Source organism: Gekko japonicus, unplaced genomic scaffold, assembly GCF_001447785.1.
Source record: "Gekko japonicus isolate JY-2015 unplaced genomic scaffold, Gekko_japonicus_V1.1 scaffold4375, whole genome shotgun sequence".
Taxonomy (NCBI): Eukaryota; Metazoa; Chordata; class Lepidosauria; order Squamata; family Gekkonidae; genus Gekko; species Gekko japonicus.
The window spans coordinates 78,966-91,243 of record NW_015172682.1 but is presented as its reverse complement, the minus strand read 5'-3'; the positions used below and the strand labels follow the sequence as shown (position 1 = coordinate 91,243).

General features: G+C 41.5%; 1 protein-coding gene across 1 annotated transcript in view; it reads right to left on the bottom strand.

Annotated features, from left to right (window-relative positions):
- Nucleotides 1–8,270: 8,270 nt before the first annotated feature.
- Nucleotides 8,271–12,278, bottom strand: part of EGFL6 (EGF-like-domain, multiple 6) — a 66,745-nt gene continuing 62,737 nt past the window's right edge. Inside the window, 2 exon segments of the mRNA XM_015421775.1 lie at nucleotides 8,271–8,381; nucleotides 10,914–11,179. Coding sequence (XP_015277261.1) covers nucleotides 8,271–8,381; nucleotides 10,914–11,179 — 377 coding nt within the window.

The following is a 12,278-nucleotide window of genomic DNA, read 5'->3' as shown; positions in this document are numbered from 1 at the left end:
TCCTCTGGTCCTATAATTTTCTGTTCTTTGTTGAAAGACTACAGGGATTGCTGATTGGTTGGACCTGTATATTTTGAAGTTGCTTATTTTGGAACACTATGTCTGGGGCAATGTCAGTGATGCTCTGTGTTCTTGGTGCTTGGGGGCAACAGTGGGCGGGCCCTTCTGCTGGTGGACTGCCTGATGACATCTGGGTTTTAGCCACTGTATGACACACAGTGTTGGACTGGATGGGCAATTGGCCTGATCCAACATGGCTTGTCTTATGTTTTTATGTAGTTCAGGTTAAAGAAGAAGGTAAGTTAGTGTAGATTTCTAAACAGTTACTGTTAGTACCTCTCATTAGGATCAATTAAAAGTCCACAAAGTAGGTCCTAATAAATTATTTTACCTTATTAGTGCTTTGAATTCTTTTCTGTGGAATGGCAGAGCTATCTGCAATCTCTGTGGTCTCCTAAGACAAAAACAAAACATAACCGACCGACCGACACCCCCCCACACACAGTGAAATAGTCTTAACCTCAGTATTGGTGATCAACCAGTCTTCTGATGCAATATATTGTTACAGTACTCTATAATAAAGTTTACTTTTACACATAGAATGTGTAACTGAGTTTCTACTGCCCTCTGCTGATCTGTGTTCCAAAATGCAGTACAGTTCAAGCTTTGAAGTTCTACTGAAGGGAGTGGCTCTCCAGTTTGCTTTATATGTTCATTTGATATGGGGAATCCAATGATTATATTTGCTTATGCCACCATATTAGCACAAGATACCTTGCCATCACAAAAGAATTTTCAGTAATTACCATACAAAATTGGTACGGATGCACAGTATACATTAGAAGAGAGTGTAACTATGCCTTTCACCTCCTTCATCAGTGTTTACACATCTCAAGTGTAATCCAAATACATTACAAACAACATTGTGCTACTGAAGATAATGACACAATCCAGAATTTCCACTGATTCCCTACTTTACTGCCACTGGTATCTCGTGCTGTGTGTGCGCAATAGAATGTGTTTAGGTGCTGGACATAATCAGGATTTATCAGTCAGTGATTCAGCCATTACAGTACTTGTAGAGATTCAGCAGAGTGGGTTGTTCACAGGTCTGCAATTCCCACTTGTAATATAGCATCCAAATTAGCTTCCAGTCTTACCTGATTAATTACCACATGTTTGAAGTCATTTCTGGCTCTCTTGTGTTGTCAGAACATGAGCAGAGAAATGTAAATTTGGTTCCTGTCCCCACCAGTTTCCTCCACAATTTGCTGCATTGTAGAAGTCACACTTTCAGCTTGTGAGAACATCTGTTTTCTTTCTCAAGATACCCATTTTAACCAATTTCCCAACTTAGGTTCCCAGCAAAAGTGGCAAATCAAGAATACTGGATACTCTTTCACTTTACCCTGGGTACCTACAGTGCATTTACTCCTGACTAAGGTCAATGATTTAAGTGGGCTCAGATAGGCAGCTCTGTATAGAACTGCACTGCTAATGAATTGGTGCTTGAAGTGACATTTGAATCCCGGACTAAGTTCCATCTCACATTCTTAACAACATTACTGCTCCAGATCTTTAAAAATAAAGGTGAACTCAAACCCTGTTTTCAACCAGCATATGAAACTTCTGCCAGCAAAAGTGGGAAATTTGCACTCTTCCCACTTCCACCGCAGACCACTTTGCCCGTCTTGCTGTTTTGTTGGGTTGCCAGCTCTGGGCTCTGGAGATTTTGGAGGTGGAGTCTGAAGAGGGCAAGGTTAAAGGGAGGAGAGGGACTTCAGTTGAAGTATAATGCCATAGAGGCAACCTTCCATTTTCTCCAGGATAACTGATTTCTATTGCCTGGAGATCAGTTGTATTCCCAGGAGATCTCCAGCTACCACCTGGAGGTTGGTAAGGATCAGCATTTTGAGGAGGTCAGCAGGCTGCATTGTGTGGAAAAGGGACCCAGCGGTTCGAAAGCTGATGTAATTAAAAATGCAAGTAGATAAATGGGTACCCACCCTTAGAAGGGTGGGGGGCACCCTCCTCCATGAGGTGTGTGGATGGCACCGGCGGCGGAAAAATGGCGGAACATCAGCAGCTGTGGCGGCGTGGCAGCGGCAGCAAGCAGCAGCAGCGACAGACTGGAGGAGGGATCCCTGGTGGCCAGTGGCGAGAAACAACGAAGCGGCTGCCGTGCAGCAAGAGGCACAGTGACGTCATCCTCAAAGTGTGGCGGAGCCTGAGGACGTAAGCCGGGCCGACAGAGGGTGTCAACTCCGTGCCGAAGCAAGTGCCAGAGAAAAACAGCAGCCGGTGAACCTCCGGGAAAAACGAAGGCAGAAACCGAAGCCAGAAGCCAGAAGCTGAAAGAACAACAAAAGCCTCCACCAGGGTGCCGGTAGGCTGCCCCATCCCCTTCCTGAATGTGGCCGTAGTTAGGTTAAAATTGTGATTAGCACTCCTTAAATGTGAACCGCCCAGAGACCCCCGCAAGGGGTTAGGGCGGTCTATCAAGTCGAAGGAAGAAAGAAGAAGAAGAAATTCTGTTAGTGGAATTCTACTGATTGTACTGTGGATCTAACCCATTATTATTATTATTATTATTATTATTATTATTATTATTATTATTATTATTATTTTGAAGAACTGGTGTCGCAATGAAGAGCTGGATCTTAGGTGTCATCAGTAGCTATCCAGTAAAACAGCAAAAATATCTGCTGTATTAATCTTACCAAAGTCCTCATAAAGGTCTGTTTCGTATAACAGACAGAGTGCTGAACCTAAAGTTTCATTCTGAGCCTCTGTTGCTAAGTAGTCGGTTCCAGGATCTCCCCATAGATACTGATTCTGGACCACTGGACCAAGGGCTACTCCCCCAGCCTCCCCGAAGCTTAAAGGAAATTTCTCAGGCCCCCATGGATGAGAGGACTTGAGCTTCTGCTCCCCAATATAGGAGAAGGCGTGTGCTGGTGAATGAGGACTCCCTACTGAGAGGGGTTGTTAAGTAGAGGCTAAAGTGTGCCGACTGAACTTGTCATCTTGAGAAGTATGCTGTCTGCCAGATGCACGCATCCAGGATGTGGCAGAAGGATAGGATAATCAAACCCACAAACCCCTTTCTTGTTCATCCATGTCGGAACAAATGATACTGCCTGGGAGAGCCCAGAATGTATTAAAAGAGACTACGTGGCTCTGGGTAAAAAGGTGAAGGACCCAGGAGTGCCAGTTGTGTTCTCATTGGTTCTTCCTGTTAAAGGTTGTGGCTTAGGAAGGGAAAGAAGAATACTGCAAATAAATGATTGGCTACAGAGATGGTATCATCAGGAAAGGTTTTGGTTTTTTGACCATGGCTTAATCTTTTGACATGAAGCTCTTCTATTGGGAGATGGTTTTCACCTCATGAGAGTAGGAAAAATGTGTTTGGTAAGAGCCCTGCAAACCTAATAAGGAGGGTTTTAAACTAAATCCTATGGGAGAAGCATAACAAAAATTCAAAGTCTAGTATGATGCCAATAACTAAAGATAAGAATGCTAAAGTTTTGCAGGGAGTGGCATATATGCTAGGTAACATTAACTCACAGATAAGTACAGAAACAAAAACCTCAGGGTGCATAAAACATGGATTCCAATGTCTCTACACTAATGTGCAGAGTATGGGAAACAAGCAGGAGGAACCTGAAGTCCTAACACAAGAAGGGGACTATGACCTAATAGGCATTACTGAAACTTGGTGGGGTGACACATTTGGAATATTAAGGTTCAGGGGTACAACTTACTTAAAAGAGACAGATAAATAAGGAAGGGGGGAGGAGGATGACCTAATATAAAGGGGGTATATACTTGTGAGGAAATACATGAATCTGAGCATGGAAGTTCAGTTGAGAGTCTCTGGGTAAAAGTAAAAGAGGAAGACATAATAGTGGTGTTATGGTGAGGGTCTGCTATAGACCACCAAGCCAGTCAGAAGACTTGGATGAGACACTCCTAGAACAAATTACAAAGTTTTCAAAGACTGGTCATGGGAGATTTCAATTACCTGGATATCTATTGGAAGTCCAACTCTGCTAAAAGTGAAAGGTCAAATAAATTCCTGACTTGTCTTGCTGACAACTTCATTTTCAAGATGGTGGAGAGGGAGACAAGGGGATCTGCTATCTTGGACTTGATTCTCACCAACAGGGAAGAACTGGTTGATACGGTGAAAGTAGTGGGCACCCTGGGTAGTAGTGACTGTGTAATTTTGGAATTTACAGTCTTGGGGAAGGGAAAAGCTATATGTAGTCAGACATATAGTTTGGACTTCAGGAAAGCAAATTTTAACAAACTTAAAGTTATGCTGGGTAGAATCCCATAGTCAGAAATACTTAAGGAGAAGGGAGTTCAAGAGGGTGGGAGATTCTTAAAAGTGAAATATTGAAGGCGCAATCACAAACAATTCCTATGAGAAGAAAAAAATGGGAGGATCCTAAAGAAGCCAAGGTGGCTCCATAAACAGGTTTCTAAAGATTTGAGGAATAAAAAAGACTCATTAGGAAATGGAAGGAGGGTGTTATAACCAAGGATGAATATAAACAACTAGTGCTTATAGGGAGGGTATTAGAAAAGCTAAAGCTCAGTATGAGCTTAGGCTAGCAAAAGATGCTAACAACAAAAAACTGTTCTTTTCTTAAGTTCAAAGTAAGAAAAAGAGCAAGGACCTGTTAGGCCCATTGTAGGGACAGGAAAGTGAAATTGTAAGAGGTGATGATGAGAGGGCAGAACTGCTCAATTCCTACTTTTCCTCAGTGTCCATTTTGTCCATTGGCTGGACCACTGCCACCAAACATTATGTTGACCTGCTTGAAAATGGAGGTCATTAGCTCATAATGGCATTATCCGATAAAAAGTTATGACTCTCTTTTTCACTTGTGTAATAACTTTGCCACAAGGGTTAAATATACTCCTGAGACATATTTTCCTTGAAGAAGCCCAGCTGGCAGAAAATGATTATTCTGCAACATACAGATGGATCAAACATATGGGATTGCAAATGTACTAGTTGATATACAGAAGAATCTTTTGGGCTGAAGTGGTAATGAAGTAAATACAATTAGAAAACAAAAGCAGGTCTGGGAATTATTGGGGCATATTTTCCCTTAATTGATTTATGAAACCTTCCTCATCAAAATATCCTTGGAGCCTGTGCTGTCTATTGTCCATATTTAATCCTTCCCTGGAAGAGGACACAGAAAAAGAGGATACAATTTCTTGGCAGAATTATCTGTTTCCCAAATCCCACCGACACTAGCCAGATGAAACATCTGTTTGTCTCACAGTCGGGAGGAAAATAAATTGCCAGGAGGAAAATGCAATGATTTGCTGCCATCAACACAGACTCTCTTGTGAGTTCAAAGTCCTCCTTGATTACAACATGATGGCAAATGTGAAATTAGCAGAATTTCTATATACAGATTTCAGATTTGTTTATATCAAAAATTTGTTAATAAACTCAAAGATTATTCAAATCAAGTTGAAAGTACCTATGACACCATCTACCGGAGCAGGATTGCTCTTCCTATTTGTATTATTTTATGTTACTGAACCTCAAGTCCCTGACCTACCAGTAATAAGTCCAAAGCTGCAGTATAGAAGGTTGCTCCTCCTTACACCGACAGTACTGACAACTGGGTGAGGAGAACTTTTAAAGTACAATGCAGGAAGGCTGATGTTCAGCTGGTTATTAAACCGTTGTTACTAGAAATCCCTGCTTCATTCTAACCAACATTTAGGTCTTGCAACAGGTAGAACCACCTCAGTCTGCAGATAGAGGTGAGTCACATTGTTGCAACCCTACACAAAAAACTCTCCCTGTAAATAATTTTTTTTAAAAGACTGTCCCTACAAATCTGGGAAAGTTTTAGACTAGTTCTTCACAGGGTGATGTAATTTTTATTTATATTAAGTTATTAATATAAGGAAACCTAGACATACTATGGTTAAGCCCAGCAACAGAAGTGAGGATAAATTCATTAGAGTTTAGATTGGTGGGAGGGAACTCATGATCCTATAGCTCACTGCTAAGCTATTTACTGTTGATTAAGAAATAGGGAGTATTACACCTGCACTGGCACTATTGAGACTTTTATTTGAAAAACAATATATATCAACTAATAGAACAATTCTACAGCTCTTTTTAGGATTAAACTATAGGTGTATCTAGGCATAAGATGAAAAGAAGCAACAAACAATTCTCTCTGTGTGTGTGTATATATACACACAACACAACTATTTTTACAGTATATCAGAAGAGTTGGGGCAAGTTGTATAGATCTAACATTTTATTATAAAACTTAAATCTTTTGGCCTTATTTGTAAAATATGAACCTAACCAACTAAAAGCAGACAGACACACATGTTGAGGCTTAGAAACTGTTCAAACTCCTAATTAATACCTTGTACAAATGAAGACCTCATTAAAAATTTCTTGCTTTAACTACAAATCTGTCATCAGATTTAACAGAAATTATTTAAAGGTGATTGTAGATATTTATAACACAGACTTGGATAAGTTCTAAGAACAATATTTGTACTTCAAGATACATCATTCAACACCAGTGTACTTTTCACTTATTTATTAGCCATAATACTCTTCTAAAAGATGTAAAATTAAAGAGCAACTATTTCTTCCCTAACAGTGTAGGCTGTTTGTATTATGGAAGAGCTTATAAGAAAAAAGGAAGCACATTTTTGCAAATTTTACAAAGATCAAATGTTATTCCCCAAATTAATATTGTTAATTTAATGGAGAATAAGCTGCAGTACGAGGATGGAACTGGCACTGCTTTTCTCAGATGCATTGTTTACTAATACATATGGCTAGAATCCAACACAAAGTCAGGCTCTTTTTGGCCCATTTAATTTGATGTCAAATGGGTTTTTAAAAAACCTTTCTTTGGTACTGCAGCATTATTTTGTTCCATGAACCTGTAAAACTCCAGTGATCCTCATCCAAAGTTCTGTGAGCATCCTGAAGTGCCAGCAAAACTCCCAGAAAGCATGGAGCATTCTCTTCAATGCACTGATTGGGTGAGCACTGGGGACACAATAGGAATGCACACATTGAACTGAACAAGAAAGCCTTCACTCATCCACAGATCCCTGCTGGCTGGGCTTGCCAACCTCTAGGAGGGGCCTAGAAATCTCCTGGAACTAGAACTGAACGCCAGGCAATAGAGATCAGTTCCCCTGGAGAAAACAGCTGCTTTGGAGGGTGGATTCTATGACATTGTACCCCGCTGAGCTCCCACCCCTCCCTAGGCTCCACCCCCATATCTCCAGATGTTTCCCAATCCAGTTGGCCACCCAATGCTGGCCTATGGCAATCTTCTATGACCCCATTATATGCAGCTACAGAAAGGGGAAATGGTCCATGTGAGCCCACTGTTCCATCTCTTACAGGTGGCTACTGATGTTCCCTGTGTCCTTAGCAAGCTGGTTCCCAGCTATTCTTTTGCTATTTCAGGATGGGGGTTTTGCTCCTAAGTTTTTGTGATACCACTTCTACGAGCCAGAACAGTGAAGTACAGCTTTACTCATTTAGAAATGTGTGTCCTCCCTTGCTCGTTTACTGGCAGTGTCGCTGGACTGATATGGAAAAGAGAAGGAAGGCAAAGAATCTTCCTATTTTACATATTTCTTTTAGAATAATTACAAACAGCTGCAAAATGACTCTCATGCAAAAAACTGTCCACGATTGTTAAAATTATTGCTTTATTAAGGTCAACACAATGGTTAAGTGACACTAGTATTTGCTGCTGTCAATGGTTAAAATGGGGGGGGGGCACTTATCAGGCATATGGCTGTAGCTTGCTGATATGCCTGTGTGTAGGGGAGGGGTTGGGGACATGGCGGGGTACCAGTGTATCTACAGTGTCAAGTCAAGTGTTATGGCTACAGATTTTTAGACAACGCTTCACGCTAAGAGGGAACATTGGGTAATATATAACAACAATGTTCCATAAAATAATTTTATACAAAATAAAGCACATTCATAGCAGAAAAGCTAAACAAGTATCTTTCACATTGTATGGACCCTACCTATACAGTAGAGCTACATAGAGAACAACCTTTAGTATAGCTTATATACAACTCTGTTATCTAATCACAGACATTTAGGTATGTCAGCTTATTGCTTGCACTCAAGTTTATAATGTGATTTTTAGATTTGCATTGTATTTAGGGCTATAATGTTATAAAACTGTATTAGTACAGTAAATACTACAATAGCCATTAGCATTACAAACTCAGATAGCCAGCGTTAAGTGGTCTTCAGGACACAGGCCAGAAACCAGTATAACATTGTCCACTCCAATTTCTCCAGTTTTACCTTTCCCACGTTCTGCCTCAAAAGTGATCTGGTATAGGGGAGGAAAAAAACACATTGATAAAGATGTGCCTACCTTGAATATTTATTGGATGCTCAGAAGAGAGAAAACTCATTAGTTATGCCATTTGCAAAAAGGTTAGATTGTTACCACAAAATGCCATGCCATCTTATGCAGTCCCCTTGTATAAGAACAGAATAGGTTCCACTCTGATTTAAAGACTCAGCTAGTTTTCATGGTTGAATCTAGGGGTGTACATTGAGATACATCCGAGCCAAAACTATACATGAAAAATACCATATCAGTATTTTTGGGTGTATTTTGGCATCCAAAGATATCCAGAATTTCTCAGAAAACTGGGGGGGGAATGAAAAAATCCTGGATATATTTGGGATTTGGGGGGGGGGGAGATCAAGAGCCAGCATTGCAGGCTCCTGGGGAGTGCTTTTCTTTTTTGTTTCTGTTTCTGGGATTTTCTGTGGGCTTCCCCGCTGCTCTGTTAGTTTCAAACTAATCCTGTCAGTTTCAAGAGATTCCCCCCCCCCTTGCCATGATCCTTTGTGTTCTCTTCCCATTTTTTTGCACAGAGTTTGCAGAATCCCCCTCCCCTTGCTTGGATTTGTTGTGAGTATGTGCTTTGAGATCAGTCCTTTGAAGTTTGCAGTGCCACAGTGGCACTGGGTTCTTCTGGGCATTCTGTACATTGAACTGGTTGTGCTGGGCTTCAAAAAATGTCCATCCCCTTCAGTTTGTACTGCAGGCATTCTCTGGCTTGACATTTGTTTTCTTTTGCTTGCATTGCCACAATGGCATTGGGTTCTGCTGGGCATTCTGTACACTTAACTAGTTGTGCTGGGCTTGTGCCCTCTGCCTGTGCTTGGGTTGGGATTCTGTGCTTGACATCAGTCCTGTTGAGCTGGCATTGCTGTGCCCTGTACATTGCAATGGTTCTGCTGGGCTTCCAATCCCACCCCCCCAATTTGGATTGTGATTCTGTGCTTGACATCAGTCATGTTGAGCTGGCATTGCAACAGTGGCACTGGGTTCTGCTGGGCACACTGTGGTTCTGCTGGGCTTGCAATCCCCCCTTGCTTGAAGTGATTCTGTGCTTCACATCAGTCCTGTCAAGCTGGTAATGCCACAATGGCATTGGGTTCTGCTGGGCACTCTGTGATTGCACTGGTACTGCTGGGCTTGCAACCCCTCCTTGCTTGGATTGTTATTCTGTGCTTGATATCAGTCTTGTTGAGCTGGCATTGCCACAGTGGCACTGGCTTCTGCTAGGCTTACAAAAATATCATCCCACCTTCAGTTTCTACTGCAGAAATTTTCTGGTTTTACCTTAGTCCTGTTGGGTTTGCACTGCAGTTTGCACTGCCATAGCGGCACTGGTTCTGTTGGCACATTGCACTGGTTCTGCTGGGCTTGTAAAAATCCCCTGCCACTTTCAGTTTCTACTACAGAGATTCTCTGGGACTTTTATTCTGGTCTTCTGGGTTTCTATTGCCCTTGCTTTTTTTTTTTTTTGCTCCCCCCCCCCTCCACTGAAAATAATGAACGATAAGGGCACCTTTTTGGGGGGTCCATAGAATTGAATCCCGTAGTCCAATCTTTTTGAAACTTGGAGGCTCTTCTGGGGAGATGCACCAGCAGCTATGTTGCAAATTTGGTGCCTCTACTTCAAAAAAACAGCCCCTCTAAGACCACCACATAGATTCCCCATTGACTATAATGGTCCCTATAGGGAGTAATGGAGCTGAAAAAAAATGGGATTCCCAAAAAATCCTGAATCTGAATACCATACCGGTATTGGGATTATGATACTTTTTTTGTTTACGGTGAAATTGGTTTATTTTTATTTACACTAAAACCTTCATAACATTGATCTTAACATTAGGGAAAATGTTTATGCCATTTTATTGCCTCTTCCCATGTTAACACCTTTAAGAACAACTTCCCCCTTAGTATTCCCCTCATCATGCTATACAGTTGTTGACCTCTCTTTATTTGTTCTTTATCTCTGCAAGCCAAAGTCAGTGCCTTCTGTTACCTTCAGGGTAGTGATACTAGAATGAGGATGGGCCCCTAGAGATATGGATCCTTCCTGTCTCCTCACCCTCTCATGGTCTCTTAACCTAATATTCTGGTCAGCAAATAGATTAAAACCAGAGCAAATTATAATGCATTTTCAGAAGAATCAAGCCCTGCAAGCTCTGAGACCATTATGTATTTATGTAGTGTATTTATTACATTTACATCCTATCTTTCTTCCTTGAAACCCAAAGTCGCATACGAGGCTGCAGTCCAAAGTTCCTAGGAGTATGCCCCATAGGATAAAATGGGAGTTATTTCAAAGGTGGCCGCCTTAGGATTGTTCCCACATTTCTTAGAGCAACTATCATCCCAGGTCTACTTTTCCCCCAGCAAGGTTACCACATCGTGTGCTTCAAGAGCATGCCCTGATCCTTATTATATCTCAGCAAGGTCCAGAATATCTGAATCAGGAGTCAACATGATTATGCAGCACACAACTATACATTACCATCTTAGTCTTTAACTTACATTCATTGATGATTCATCCCCCACAAATACTTCTATCTGTCCAGTCTTCCACTGTTCATCATCTGCCAAGCTCTGTTCCCAGGAAGGAGTATGGCTATCGTTGCCTACTATTACTCGTAGTTTCCCCACTTTGTCACCTGCAAGTCGGTAACTAAAAATGAGACAATAGATGCCCTTTGGATTGAGGTCTGTAAGGAGAAGTTTCAGACGACCAACATCCTTCTTGTGCCCAATGAAGGCTGGAACTGCCATGTAATACCCATCACCTAGAGGCAAATATGGCAGTTTAGAAAGAAATAATGATAATTTTAAGTGAGCAAAGTGTGTTACAACACTTACAATCTTCATCCCCACAACATTTCTATGAATTAGGGGTTTTCTTAGGGAAATTGAGTTAGAAAGAATAAAAGGCCATACACTAGGGTGGAAATATTTTTCCTTCTTATTAAATTCTGTTAAATGGAATAATTTCAAACATGCACCCATATAATGCTTACAGCTTTTCTTACATTATCTTTTTCTATAATGGGATATCTTATTTTTGCAATACTTCCACATGTTAAAAACAACAACAAACTCTCTATGTAGCAAACCAGGCCAACAGGGGAAAACAGGTCTCTTTGCGATATTGATATTAACACACGCACACACACACAGAGGAAGCTTTCAAAATTCACACATACACATCTGAAGTGGTATATTTTAGGATTCTACCCTTCAGTCTACCATTTCTTTGTGCATAACGTATATATGAGCTCTTGGAGATCTGTACATGTCAACTTATATATATATATATACATTCCCCTCATCATTATATATATATATAAATCTCCCTGCCTTCTGTCCATTAATCATACTGCACTTCCCATGTGTTTTATCCTCCTGACCAACAGGGTCCCTCACACACACTGCCCCAAATGTCCAAGAGCTGGCACAGCAAACTAAGATGCACAGTGTGTGTGTGTGTGGGGGGGGGAGATGACCTTTTTTCATTTATGTATTCATTTATTAATGACCTATTAAAGGGATACACAAGGTAAAATAAAGACATTTCCCCAAAAAAGTATTGAATAAAATATAAACCAATATAGAGATAACAAGTTGGGGCCCCGCGATACTCGCGGGGGGAGTCTCTCTCTTTCCCCCCTTCTCTCTCTCCCCCCCCAGTCTCTCTCTCTCTGTGTCTCTCTCTCCCCCCTTCTCTCTCTTCCCCCCCGTCTCTCTCTCTCTGTCTTTCTCTCCCCCCTTCTCTCTCTTCTCCCCAGTGTCTCCCCCCCTTCTCTCTCTTCCCCCCCCGTCTCTCTCTCTCTCTCCCCCCCGGCTCTCTCTCTCCCCCGGCTCTCTCTCTCCCCCCTCTCTCTCTTC